The 13357-nt window shown below is 44.3% G+C and overlaps 1 protein-coding gene across 1 annotated transcript; it reads left to right on the plus strand.

Annotated features, from left to right (window-relative positions):
• Positions 1 to 892: 892 nt before the first annotated feature.
• LOC308155720 (olfactory receptor 6N2-like) lies at positions 893 to 7791 on the plus strand (the record flags this gene model as incomplete). The annotated part of the gene is made up of 5 exons (XM_080529094.1): positions 893 to 1045; positions 2180 to 2933; positions 6184 to 6278; positions 6404 to 6538; positions 7615 to 7791. 5 exons carry the CDS (start codon positions 893 to 895, stop codon positions 7789 to 7791), a joined length of 1314 nt encoding a protein of 437 aa, XP_080385220.1.
• Between the last annotated feature and the right edge of the window lie 5566 nt (positions 7792 to 13357).

The following is a 13357-nucleotide window of genomic DNA, read 5'->3' on the forward strand; positions in this document are numbered from 1 at the left end:
AGCCCAGGAGCCTTGTGAGAAACAGATTGTGACAGGGCAGACCGCAGACAGGTAGGAGCTCCAACTGACAACCCTGGCAGAGGCCCAGTCAATGCTGGGGTTATGCTTGGCCAACCAGGGGTGTCCCAGGATGATGGAAGCATGCGGAGAGCGAGTTACCAGACAGAAGCATGGCTCAGTTCTGAACGTAAGCCTGGCGAGGAGCCTGCCATCCAGAGCAATAGCCCCCAGCGGCCGATCAAGGGGGATTGTGAAGAGACCTAGACCTAGAGGCCGCAGTACATACAGCTGTTCGAGACGTAAACGATGACAACTCCCTCGGGGTGCGTCTGGCAGGGGTGGAATGCGTTGTCAGCTAAACGATTTACGCGTTCCCGGCTGCGCGCGAGGAGGCGATTACCCACCCGAATGGACGGGGTGATGATCTCGTTGAGACCTGTGGGTTCAGGATGGAACACCAGCTAGTCCTTGATGGTTTCTGTGAGCCCACCAGAGAACACAGCTATGAGTGCCTCCTCGTTCCACCCACTCTTGGCCAATCCGCAATGCTCTGGGTCCGTGACGGAGGGAGAGAAGGCGTTTGGAGGCATCCTGACCACGAACTAGGTGGTAGAATATTTTACGCATTTCTGTCGAAAAAGCAGGGTATGATGCAGTGAGAGGATCCTGTTTCTCCCAAAGCGCCATCGTCCACTCCAGAGCGGCTCCCCGGAGGACACCGATGACGAAACATACTCTGCCACTGTCCATTGCAAAGGACGCAGGTTGTTGCTCGAAAACCAAGTCGCACTGCATCAGGAATGAACGACAGCATTCCTGTTTCCCGTCGTAATGGGACCCGGGGCTCTCTGACCAACGGTGTAGTCGGAGTCTGAGGGGCAGTCGGAGGGACATGGGAGGTAGCAGCAGCCGCTCCCACCTGGTTCTGGAAGCCGGCCATGGAGGCGGACAGGTCATAGAGTCTCACCAGTATCTCCTGCAGGGTGGAGTCATGCTGTTCCAGAATGGAGGCTTGGGAGACAACCACGTTGCAAACTGCGTTGAGGTCTGCTGGTGATCAGAAGGTTGTAAGTTCAAATCCTGCTTGAAACACCACCACTAGTGTGCCCTTGAGTAAGGCTTAGTTAAGTAACTTAGCCCTCAGTTTCTCCAGGGGGAATGTCCCTGTAATCTGTAACTGGAAATCGCTTTGGATTAAAAGTGTCTCCTAAATGGCAAATTGTAATTCTAATTACATGTACTATGTCTATCAATTTAGCGCTGCCCATAGCCACCTCTGCAGTGGCGTACCGCAAAATCCCGAGGCCCCCCCGCAAGGTGGCGGCGGGGGCCCTTTCGCAACGGAGGTTAAAAAAACATGCGTTTTTTAGAGTCCGTCCGATGCATTATTGACGTTGCGAAATTTCGCAATATGCACTCTACATTCTAAATGCTTGACTTAGCAAAAGGTACAAACAAGTGAGAGCAATGAGAGGGGGTGCTAGCAACCAATATTAGGGGGCCCCCTAGTGGCTGGGGCCCCCCCCGCGGTGCGTCGCTTGCGGGCCCGTCCGCTACGCCACTGCACCTCTGCTAATGAGAAGGTCTTTTTTGGTCATTTCTCTTAAGAGTAAAACACCCCCAAAGACTAATTCATGTCAACTAAGACTGAGTAAATAAAGATAAGTACAGACTGTCGTACAGTTACAGTTTAGTACAGAGCTTATGCTGAAACAGGTAACTCCACATGTAAGCTGCAGCAGTACATGATTTGACCTTTCCTCTATATACTTTGTTTGACTTTTAGCTGAACATTGGTTCTAAGAGAGATGTTTTGTAAATATTTTATTATTGTTAATTTATTGTGATCTTTTTATTCTGATTGATTCTTCAATTTTACTAGAATCACCCAGCTATGTTTAAGAAAGCAATCTAATTCCAGTGGCAACATTAGCCCTTATAGTAAGGGTAAGAGTAAGAACGGTATGAACAATTTGTTTTCATTAACCTTTCTTATTAAGGCTTTATTTTGATGTGAGATATCATCTTGATGGACAACATATCATATGAAATTGTGTTCAATTTGACTGGAATAAGGGATTTAAAAGGAAGTGAATACATATACTGTGGCCTTGCATGTGCTGTTTACTTCTTGCAAATTTTTCTTAATCTCACCATTGTCATGACTGTTGTTTCTGAGACTGCTCTCCATGAACCCATGTATATTTTAGTGTGTAATTTGTGCATTAATGGACTTTATGGAAGTACTGGGTTTTACCCTACATTTATGTATAATTTACTTTCAAACTCACATGTTATATCTTATAGTGGATGTATGGTCCAAGCTGCTGTTATATACACCTCCTTTATGTGTGAGTACACAACTTTAGTCATAATGGCTTATGACCGATATGTGGCTATTTGCAGACCCTTGGAATATCATACGATTATGACTGCCAAAACTATTGCAAAATCTATCTTATACTCTTGGACTTTACCTTTTATTGCAATGTCCACAGGATTAGTGTTATCAAGTGGACTTTCACTGTGTAGTTTCAACATTGATAAACTATTTTGTGACGGCTGGTCCATAGTGAAGCTGTCCTGTGTACCAACAGTCACTAACAACATCAGTGGGTTAGTTTTTATATTCATATTCATGGCACATGCTGCTTGCATTATGTTTTCATATCAGCAATTGATAAATGCATGTAGGAAATCTAAGGAGGTCAAGATGAAATTTATGCAAACGTGTCTACCACATTTGGTTTCCTTGATCAACTTTACAATAGGTATACTTTTTGACACAATGTTCAGTCGATTTGGTTCTGTGGATTTTCCACGGAATCTTCGGAATGTTCTTGAAATTCAAATTCTTGTTACCCCACCTATATGCAACCCCCTTATATATGGGTTAAAGCTTACAGAAGTCCGTAGAAGATTGTTTCAAAAATGTAAGAAACTTAAAGTGACAGATTCATATTTTGCACAGAGAGAGGTAGTGTTGTAAGTGGCAGTCAGGCATGGACAGGACTCACAACAAGAATGCCAAAACCTGAAACTGGTGTATTTTATCTCACACCAATTCTTCACAATGACAAACACATTTCTTGTTTATCACTCATTTTGCAGCTCTAAACCACACAGTTAACAAAACACTAAATACAATTCTCTACATTTGGCACAATCTTCCTTGATAAAATCTCTTGTGTTCATCTGGAAAACACTACCATTCAGAATGCTAAACTCAAACCACCCAATCACACAATCACACTCCTCATGGGCAAACACCTATTGCTTTTGAATTAGCAATCATAGCTTTAGCAATAAAAGGTGAGCTCTCCAGTGTTGAAATATATCTGTAGTATATCAAGTATATCAGGGCTGGATTCGTCATGCCAGATGATACTTTCCCCGCTGCTTGGCCAGGGAGAACATTGTTTGAACATTATTTTCTTTTTTCTATTGTTTGTTTTGTATGAAGAACACTTTACAAATCCAACTGTCATTGCTGAGATGTGTACAGTATTTCAGAATAAAAAACAACAACATTCTATTCTTGTATTTGTGTTTTATATTTGAGTATGAAAACATAACAGTTTATAATAGGCTACTGTACGTATGTAGGGTAACACTGAAAATGCAAAAGGCCTACTGATAATTGATCATAGTACTGCTTTTTCCGCTGATCATAGTGTTTTCAATTGTGCACATCAGTGTTCAATTGGTTCAAGTGTCTATTCATTTGATGGTGTGTGTGTGTGTCATTTGACAACAAAATTTCATTTTGAGAAGACATAACATTATTTTGAATGCAGTGTTTGCTTATTGCAAGAGATATGTGGAGTTTAGGGTTTTGTGTTTGAGTTTTTGGATTTGTGTTAAGAGAAAACGAGCCATGGTTTCAGGAAACACGTTAAAGCGATAGAGAAAAACTGTAAATACACTGGACCAAAAGTCAGTCAGCCCTGGGCATGTCCAGAACATATGTAAATGTCAGCTGGAGATTGCTTACATCTGTTACAGGCATCACTTCTATCAGGGAATATTTTAGTGTTGGTAAAGTGAGCTCTGTGAAGCACCTTGCACTGCAGTAAGCCATGCCTGACACATATAGATGATGAGTGTCCCAGGCCGAGAATGTCGCTCCACTGACTGTCGGAGATGTCAACACCCATGTCATGCTCCCAAGACTCCTTGAGAGGTACAGTGGGGGCCAGATTCAATTTGATCATAGATAGTGGATATCAAAGGCTTTTGATCAAAGTCAAGGGTGAGAAACCAGTCAATTGTCCATTCAGGGGACGGTTGGAGAAATGGGGGAACTGCTTTTGAACTAAATGCCTTATATGAAAAAAACAGAAGATATTGTTGTTGGGCAAGTTAAATTTAACTGACAGGGATGCAAAGGATAAAAGGACCCCATCCTCATATAGGTCATTAAGTGTTATAAGACCATTGTTTGACCAACTACGGAATGCGGAAACAGAGCAGGATGGGGAGAATAGGTGATTTCAATAACCATATCAATTCAATAACAAAATCAGCATAGTATCACTTAAAAACATAGCAAGAATCAGAGACGTATACCTAAACAGGACCTAGAAAACCGTATTCATGCCTTTATCTGTCAATGGGAACAAAGAGATCGGAGACTTTGTTTTCAGGTACACAGCACACAATGCGCAAGTTTAATCTCTCCTTACACAGCAAGCCAAGTTCAGAAGGACAATAACAATGACGTCAGGATGTCACACGCACCACACTGTTTACGGAAGTAACCATGGATAACATGATAACGTTACAACCGATTTCATTTTCAAGTTTTTGTGCAGCGGAAGCCGGCAAAGATATGAGCAAGTGGTCAAAAGAAGAAGGATGAGGAAAAAGAGAGCCAAATGCTTATAGTACAGGCATTATACAATAATACCTCAGACAAATTGCAACAGAAACTCTTTCAACTGTCCTAGTCTCATGGATATGTCCTTCATAACATATCAAAAGTCTTAAGAAATCCAAGTGGTGGAAAGTATTGAAAAATACTGAAACTGGTGATGCCACAATTTCCCATTGACGCCCATGTTAAATAATGTTTTTATGCATGTCTTCTTGTCTGATGTCCACACAAAGTGTTCAATACTGTCCACAATCACCCAGAAACTGTTTAACATGAGACATGGAGTTGGATGCAGTACTATATGTGTGTAAAAGGAAATTCTTAACCCATAGATGCATACAGGTAAGTATTTAACTTTTTTATTTATTTATTTATTTTACATTTTTTGGGCATTTAGCAGACACCTTATTCCAAAGCGACTTACAAGCAATACATTGGACTAAGCAAGTGAATCATAAATCCACCAGTCGTAGCAGGAAGAATAATCCAGCTCATTGATAGAAGGAAAAACCTTTTTCTAAACCTAGGTTGTTGTTTTTTATATTATTTTTTTATATATAGACACTGGAGAAACAGAGAAACAGTACAAGGGGTCAATAGAAGTTTTTAGGGGACACAGTAGAGGGGAAAAGCGGGTGTCTTCAGGAGACGCAGTGCTGGGGTGCAGTAGATGTCTCAGGAGGAGCAGTTAAGGTGTAACCTGAAGAGATGGGTCTTGAGTCTACAACGGAAGATGGGTAGTGACTCTGCAGTTCTGACAGCCGTGGGAAGCTCATTCCACCAGCGGGGAGCCAGTGTTGTGAAGAGACGTGATCGGGCAGCATGACTGCCGTGTTGGTGTAGAGGTGGTGGGGCCAGTCGGCCAGCCGAGGTGTAGGAGCGGAGTGAACGGGCTGGAGTTTGGGGGGTGACCATTTCCTTCAGTTAGGCAGGGGCTGTCCCTTTAGCTGCCTGGTATGCAAGTACCAGGGTCTTGAAACTGATGCGAGCTGCTATCGGGAGCCAGTGCAGGGTGCGAAGGAGAGGGGTGACATGAGAGAATTTGGGGAGGTTGAACACCAGCCGGGCAGCAGCGTTCTGGATGAGCTGCAGAGGTCTGATGGCGGAGGCGGGTCCAGTTGGAACATCCAGATGTCTACCAGAGATTTGGAGAGGGATTCCATGTGGTCAGATGAAGTGATTGCTCATGGGCTGGCCTGTCTGTAGATCTCGTTATCTGATGAGAAGTATGAAAACCTGTGGTGGCCTCACAAGAGGGCGAGGGATGACAGAGCAGCAACGTTTGACATGGCTGCTCTCCATGCCAGCTTGTGCTGAAATCAACAATGCCATGCAAGAGCTGACAGGGGTGAACCACAACACTGGGGAGCAGAACAAGGACATGACAGATGCAAGACAAGATGTGACATGAAGGATACACTGACAGTTCTGAACTATCTCCAAGAGAGAAACCCCTTCTGCTCCGATACAAGCTTGCGCAGTGTCTCAACTGGGGTCCATGCGCACCCTTCTGTGAATGTTGAAAAGGCAAAGACCATCGGAAACACCATCTTGGCCAGCATGGAGGGACAGACTACTGCTGAGTACACATTCAAGAAGAAGGAGCAGGCAATCACCATGAGTATGAAGTCCTCAGTCAAGATTGATGGTGAAGCAGTGCAGGTGGATCCTCAACTACTTTTACAGTGACTCATAATTGCTGCTAAAGCTTCACAAGACCTGGCATCAGTGTTCAGGTATGAGACCTGGCACCAGTGTTCAGGTATGAGACCTGGCACCAGTGTTCAGGTATGAGACCTGGCAGTGTTCAGGTATGAGACCTGGCACCAGTGTTCAGGTATGGTATCAACATGCTCAGTGGTCACCTACAGAAGAACTGTCAGACGTACCATGCTTCAGAATAAAAGTCAGAAAAAAAATGTTTCTGAATAAAAGTCAGAAAAATACAATTTCATAATAAAAGTCTGCAAAAAAAATATTTCAGAATAAAAGTCCGCAAAAAAAAAAAATCAGAATAAAGGTCCGAAAAAAAAAAATCTGAATAAAAGTCAGAAAAATTTTTTTTCTGAATAAAAGTCTGAAAAATAAAATGTCTGACTAAAAGTCCAGTATGTGCTGGATGGTGGAGTATTGGTTCAGCGCATCCCATGGATACGTGGATCCACATACAAGGACATCTGCAAGCTGTACAGCGAGTATGTCACAAGGAAGTATGGAGAGGCAGTTGTTGTGTTCGGCGGTTAGCAGCTGGGTCCCAGTGTTTGCCCTCACATCCTCTTCATCCATGCAATAGCTGGGTGTGACACTACCTCCCGCATTTATGGCATTGGGAAAGGAGCTCCCCTCAAGAAATTCACAACCAGTGATGACTTCTGTGAGCAAGCTAAAGTGTTTGACACACAGTCAGCTACCACAGCAGAATGCACAATAACTCATCTTTTCACAATAACAAAGAATGCTTTCCTGTGCCTGGACAATGGGGAGGGACAATGGGGAGGGACTATCGTTTTTGTGAGAAGGTAGCTATTAGCACTTTTCATGTACAGCCGCAGAGTCTGCCACCTACGTCAGCAGCAGCGAAGTACCACAGTCTTCGTGTGTCCTACCAGGTGCAGCAGTGGAAGGGAACCTCAAATGAACTCCTGCCACAAGAATGGGGATGGAAAGAGAGTGATGAGGCTTGTCCCTGTCCAAACTGACTTACCACCAGCTCCACAGGAACTCCTCCGGTTCATCAGATGCACCTGCAAGACAGACTGCAGCAGCCTGAGGTGCACATGCAAGAAGCATATGGCATCGAGTGCTCTGTTGCATGTAGCAACTGCAAAGGATTGGGGTGTGCAAACTCATCTCAGGCTGCATGTGATGAAGATGATGACGATGAAGATGGTGAAGATGAACCAGACACCTACTGATACTACTGAAGTTTTACTTAAAAGTTAACATGTTTACGTTTTTGTTCAATAGTGCCAACATGTTGATTAGTGCAAATCTACCAGTCACAAATATTTTGAAAGTAACATAAAAGTTATATTTTAATAATATTGTTTTCAATTGTTGTTAATCAATGCCTATATTAATGTTGATTACTGCCAATTTATGTTGCCTTGTATAAAAGTATATTAATTTAGTGATTCGATTAAGGTTTCAACATTTTAAAGCTTTATAATGTCATTTTTGGAAGCAAAAACGTGTTACCAGGTTATGGTAAAAAGATATACTGTACTTTCCACCACTTGGATTTCTTACGACTTTTTATATGTCATATAGGAGACATTTATGAGCAATAAACAGTTGAAAGATTTTCTGTTGCAATTTGTCTGAGGTTCCCCCCTATTTTCTCACAAAATGCCTGTACTATTAGCTATGGCTTTTTGCACTCGCTGCTATACTTGCGTCGAGTGACGTAAACGCGACTTGACAGTTCAGAAGGCGGGCGTTGCTAAATATCAGACATGTATCCGATATAATACCACCTCTTCGAATTTTAAAAAGTCAGATTTCACGTGACTTGCGCTGTTCACGCGGTCATGCATAAATCAAACCCGAGTCACATGTGGGCCAAAAGATCGGATTTGGGTCACATTTCACTGCCTTGTGAACGAAGCTTAGGAAGCCAGGCTTCCTTTCTGTAGGCGGACAATGTGAAGAGGCATTGTATGATTCACTTTCATTTTGCAACTCTTGTTAAACTCTTGTTTTGATCCATTTATACATAACAAAAAAAAATGCATATGATATAACAAGCCTGAGCTTTTATCATTGTACCTGAATTACAGAGATAGTTTGAATGTGCATGTGAATAGTTTTCATCTTGCTTACTTTGCTCTTTAAGATTTAGCCCTTTGTGAAATGTGGTGCTTTTGGCTTTGGCCACCCATTATTATGAAATATTTATATTGTACAGTATAATCTTTGACTGAGTGGTTCATCCAGTACACCCACTTGAATGGAGGGAATTGCTAATATTGATATCAGAGACTGATAAATACATGTAGGAAATCTAAGGAGGTCAAGATTAAATTCATGCAAACTTGTGTCACGACCAGAGATGGAACCCAAAGCAGAAACAAAGAGTATTTATTTATTTAATTTTCAGAGGTGAACTGGAGGGGCAGGCAGGCAGGTCGTCAGGCAGGCAGGCAGGCAGGCTGGTAGTCAGGTGGGTGGTCGGCAGGTAGGGTATCCTTAGGAGGGCACAGGTAGAACAGGGGTTAAACAGGGTAAAGCAGGCAAGCAGAGTTCGAGCAGGATGCTAGTAGTCGAACCAATCATAAATGGCAACGATCTGGAGTTGACTGGCAGCAGGTGCAGGGCTTAAGTAGGAGAGGGTTGAAGGCCAGATTGCATACAGATGGTGTCAATGATTGCAGGTCGTGGCTCTGATGGCGGAGTTGTGACAGTCTGCCACATTTGTTTTCCTTGATCAGCTTTACAATATGTATACTTTACAATTGGTATACTTTACAACAGGTACATCAGGTTTTGACAATGTTTAGTTGATTTGGTTCAGTGGATTTTCCAAGGAATCTTCAGAATGTTCTTCAAGTTCAAATTCTTGTTATCCCACTTATGTGCAATCCCCCTTATATATGGATTAAAGTTTACAGAGGTCCGTAGAAGATTGTTTAGACAATGTAAGAAACCTAAAGTGATTTTGCACAGAGAAAGAGGTCATGTTGTAAGAAAAGAAAAAAATAACATTCTTCCTTCTTATAGCATATAGCACGGTGAGCTGCCTAAACGACTACCGCCCGGTGGCACTCACACCAATCATCATGAAGTGCTTTGAGAAACTAGTCCGGGCCCACATAGTCACACGCCTCCCGCCCAACCTGGATCCATACCAGTTCGCCTACAGAGCCCACAGGTCCACAGAGGACGCCATCGCGACGACTCTCCACTCCACTCTATCCCACCTGGAGAGGGGAAACAGCTACGCGAGACTGCTCTTTGTGGACTTCAGCTCTGCCTTCAACACCATCCTTCCAGACAGGCTAGTGACCAAACTACTAGACCTGGGTCTATCACACTCTATATGTGCATGGATCAAGGACTTCCTGTCTGACCGCCCCCAGAGGGTGCGGGTGGGCTCCCACACCTCCACAGCCCTCAGACTCAGCACTGGGTCCCCCCAGGGCTGCGTGCTAAGCCCCATCCTCTACAACCTCTACACCTACGACTTCAACCCCGTCCACCCCAGCAACTCCATCGTAAAGTTTGCAGACGACACCACCGTGGTGGGCTGCATCTCGGGGGGGGACGAGGCGGCGTACAGGGATGAGGTAGAGCAGCTGAGCAAGCTGTGCAAGGTTAACAACCTGCTTCTGAACCAGTCAAAGACCCAGGAAATCATTGTGGACTTCAGGAGGAAAAAATGATGATGATGATGATGATGAAAACCTTTATTGTCCCCAATGGGGAAATTTTGTTGTCAAACAGCTTAGTTAGGGCAGACAGAAAACATTCAATAAATAAATAGATAAAACAGTGCAGGCTCAATAAGTAAAAAGTTCCAAGTTCCAAAGTTCCAGCTCCAGGTCTCCCCCACCCTGCAGGGCCTGGTTGTAGAGTCGGAGTGCAGCTGGAACAAAGGACTGTCCAAATCTTTTTGTACTTTGACGGGGGAGAACAAATCTGTGGCTGAACTTGCTCCTCATCCCCGCCAGCTCGCAGTACATCGGGTGGGAGGGATTGGCCAGCATGGCCGCCAGTTTTTTCCCCATCCTCTGTTCTGCCACCACCTCTAGGCTGTCCAGCCCGGTCCCCACCACAGAGCTGGCCTTCTTCACCAGTTTGTTTAGCTTCGCAGCATCCCTGGCACAGATGTTTCCACCCCAGCAGGCCACGGCGAAGAACAGAACGCTGGCAACCACCGACTGATAAAACATTCGCAGCAGCTTGTTGCAGACGCCGAAAGACCTCAGCCTTCTCAGGAAAAACAGTCTGCTCTGCCCTTTCCTGAGAAGAGCCTCGGTGTTGTCAGTCCAGTCCAGTTTGTTATTAATTTGTACTCCCAGGTACCTGTAGGAGTCCACCCTCTCGACTTCCACCCCCTTGATGGTGATGGGGGCTGGGGTCCTTCTCTTCCTCCTAAAATCCACCACCAACTCCTTTGTTTTGCTGGTGTTAAGCAAAAGGTAGTTGGTGTCGCACCAAATCTGAGGTCCAGCCCCTGCTCGTCGATGGAGGGAGCGTGGAGAGAGTCTCAACCCTCCGATTCCTGGGGGTGCACATACAGGATGACCTGTCCTGGAAGATCAACACAGCAGCCATCATCAAGAAGGCACAACAGCGGCTCTTCTTCCTGAGAGTCCTCAGGAAAGACCACATCGGACAGGAGATGCTGGTGACCTTCTACCGCTGTGCAGTGGAGAGCATCCTCACCTACTGCATCAGCATCTGGTTCTCCATCTGCACAGCCGCAGAGAGGAATGCGCTACAGAGAGTCGTGAGATCGGCCCAGAAGATCACCGGCGCCCCCCTCCCCTCTCTGGAAGAGCTGTACAACACACGCTGCCTCAGGAAGGCCTCCAAGATCTCCAGAGACCCATCCCACCTTGGGTACGAACACTTTGCTCGGCTGCCCTCGAAAAGGCGGTACAGGACCATGTTCGCAAGGACAAACAGACTGAAGCTCAGCTTCTACCCCAGGGCCATCCAGGCCCTGAACACAGCAAAGACCTAGGTTCTAGGCCCTGGACAATCTAGACAAATTGATGGCAGCTACTAGATTGAAATCAAGTGTAATACTGAAACACAACTGTGTACATTTCAAACCTGCAAACTGCGACACTTTAAATGAATGTGCAATAACACTATGTGCAATATGACAACCCTAGGGTACATAAGGTTCCAGTGGAGGCTGGTGACTTCCAGAATTGAGGAGGCCAATTTTTTTTCCGCTTGCTCGCTTCACTCGCGATGGAATGTTCCCTGTTCTTCTTATCTGTCTTTCTTAAAAATTATTAATTTGTGTTTGGCGGTACTGAAGGGATTGGGACACTCTCAGGATGGTGGATGAAGCAGCTTTTATTGCCTGCACAATGGGTCATCAAATAAACAAAACAATTGGCATGAATCTCTGGTCCGCCTGCAGCAGCTATTGTCCCTTCTGCTCAGGCTCACAACATTCACCACAACATACTACATACAATCAATGACATGTCAAAAGCACTCAAACACTATGTCAATCAGACACACAACATACAATTCAGAACAATACTTCATCCATTTCTAAAATTTATCCTGCAGAACAGCACTCATACACGCGTGTGGCGGAAAAAGGTACTACACGTGGAATGCAACATGACGTTACTGACTAGCCATGCCCTAGCTCGCGAATGCTAGCAACACCACGAGTGGACTCTTACAAAATGCACCAAAACATAGAACTCAAACAACATATGTAATAAGTTACCTGCACAATGGGTCATGGTCCGCCTGCAGCAGCTATTGTCCCTTCTGCTCAGGCTCACAACATTCACCACAACATACTACATACAATTATTAATTATTAATATTAAAAAATGAAACTGTTCAATAAATCCTAAATGTTGTCTACCTATAAATCGCGCCAGAATCTCGCCGACTTCCGAGGTCATTTTAAGCAAAAGTATTTGGCCAAATGAGCTATTATATTCAGGGATAATAGCAGTGGCGGGCGGTGCATTTCACACCTAGGCCTTCAGTGATGTCCGACACATTCCTACCTGAATTATTCTACCTCTTAATACCATCGTTATGACGCCATGGCTCTAGAAACTAGACAGAAACACAGTATAACCGGGCGTTGCATCACCTTAACATAGTCAGACAAGTACAACAGAGTTATATTAATATTTCCGAAGCATTTGTAATCAATAAATCCGCATTTACAATGAAGAGTGTTAAACTAACATCTTTAAGATCGCTACATTACCCACGTCTGTCGTCTCGTCCACCATAATAGCGACAAAGGGTGCCTTTTTAATCTCCATTTTGATCTCTTCTCCCATCACTTCAGCAATAGCAAAAATCCGGTCGTTTTGTATTTTGCCTGACGTCCCAGTAAACACTTTGTTTGTGGACAGGTGGTAAATCTGGGTTGTTTTCAGCCAGAAAAGAAAGAAGCTCAACGTAGTTTCCTCTGTTTGTGGACTCGGCGCTTTTATCGTGTCCCCTAAATTAAAGTTATTGTTTACCCAAAAACAGGACACAATCGATCAGTATTATCGATCAGTCAACGGAGCTCCGTTTCCCTGCGCACTTTCAAAAGTTTCACATCTACCGGCATAGTTACGCATCTCAATAGTGAATATCAATAGTGCGTATCAATAGTGCGTATCAATAGTGCGTATCCAATCAAAAGACGTGCTGGGTGCTGACATCATTGAGCCTTACAGCAGGCGCCGTTGTTGCTTTTGCTCGCATCTACGTAGGTTTACTAGGTACGCCACAGGTTTTCTCGTTCCAACGTTAAGTTACAGGTCGGATTCGCGG

Source organism: Nansenia antarctica, assembly GCF_963989245.1.
Source record: "Nansenia antarctica genome assembly, chromosome: 4".
Classification (NCBI taxonomy): domain Eukaryota; kingdom Metazoa; phylum Chordata; class Actinopteri; order Argentiniformes; family Microstomatidae; genus Nansenia; species Nansenia antarctica.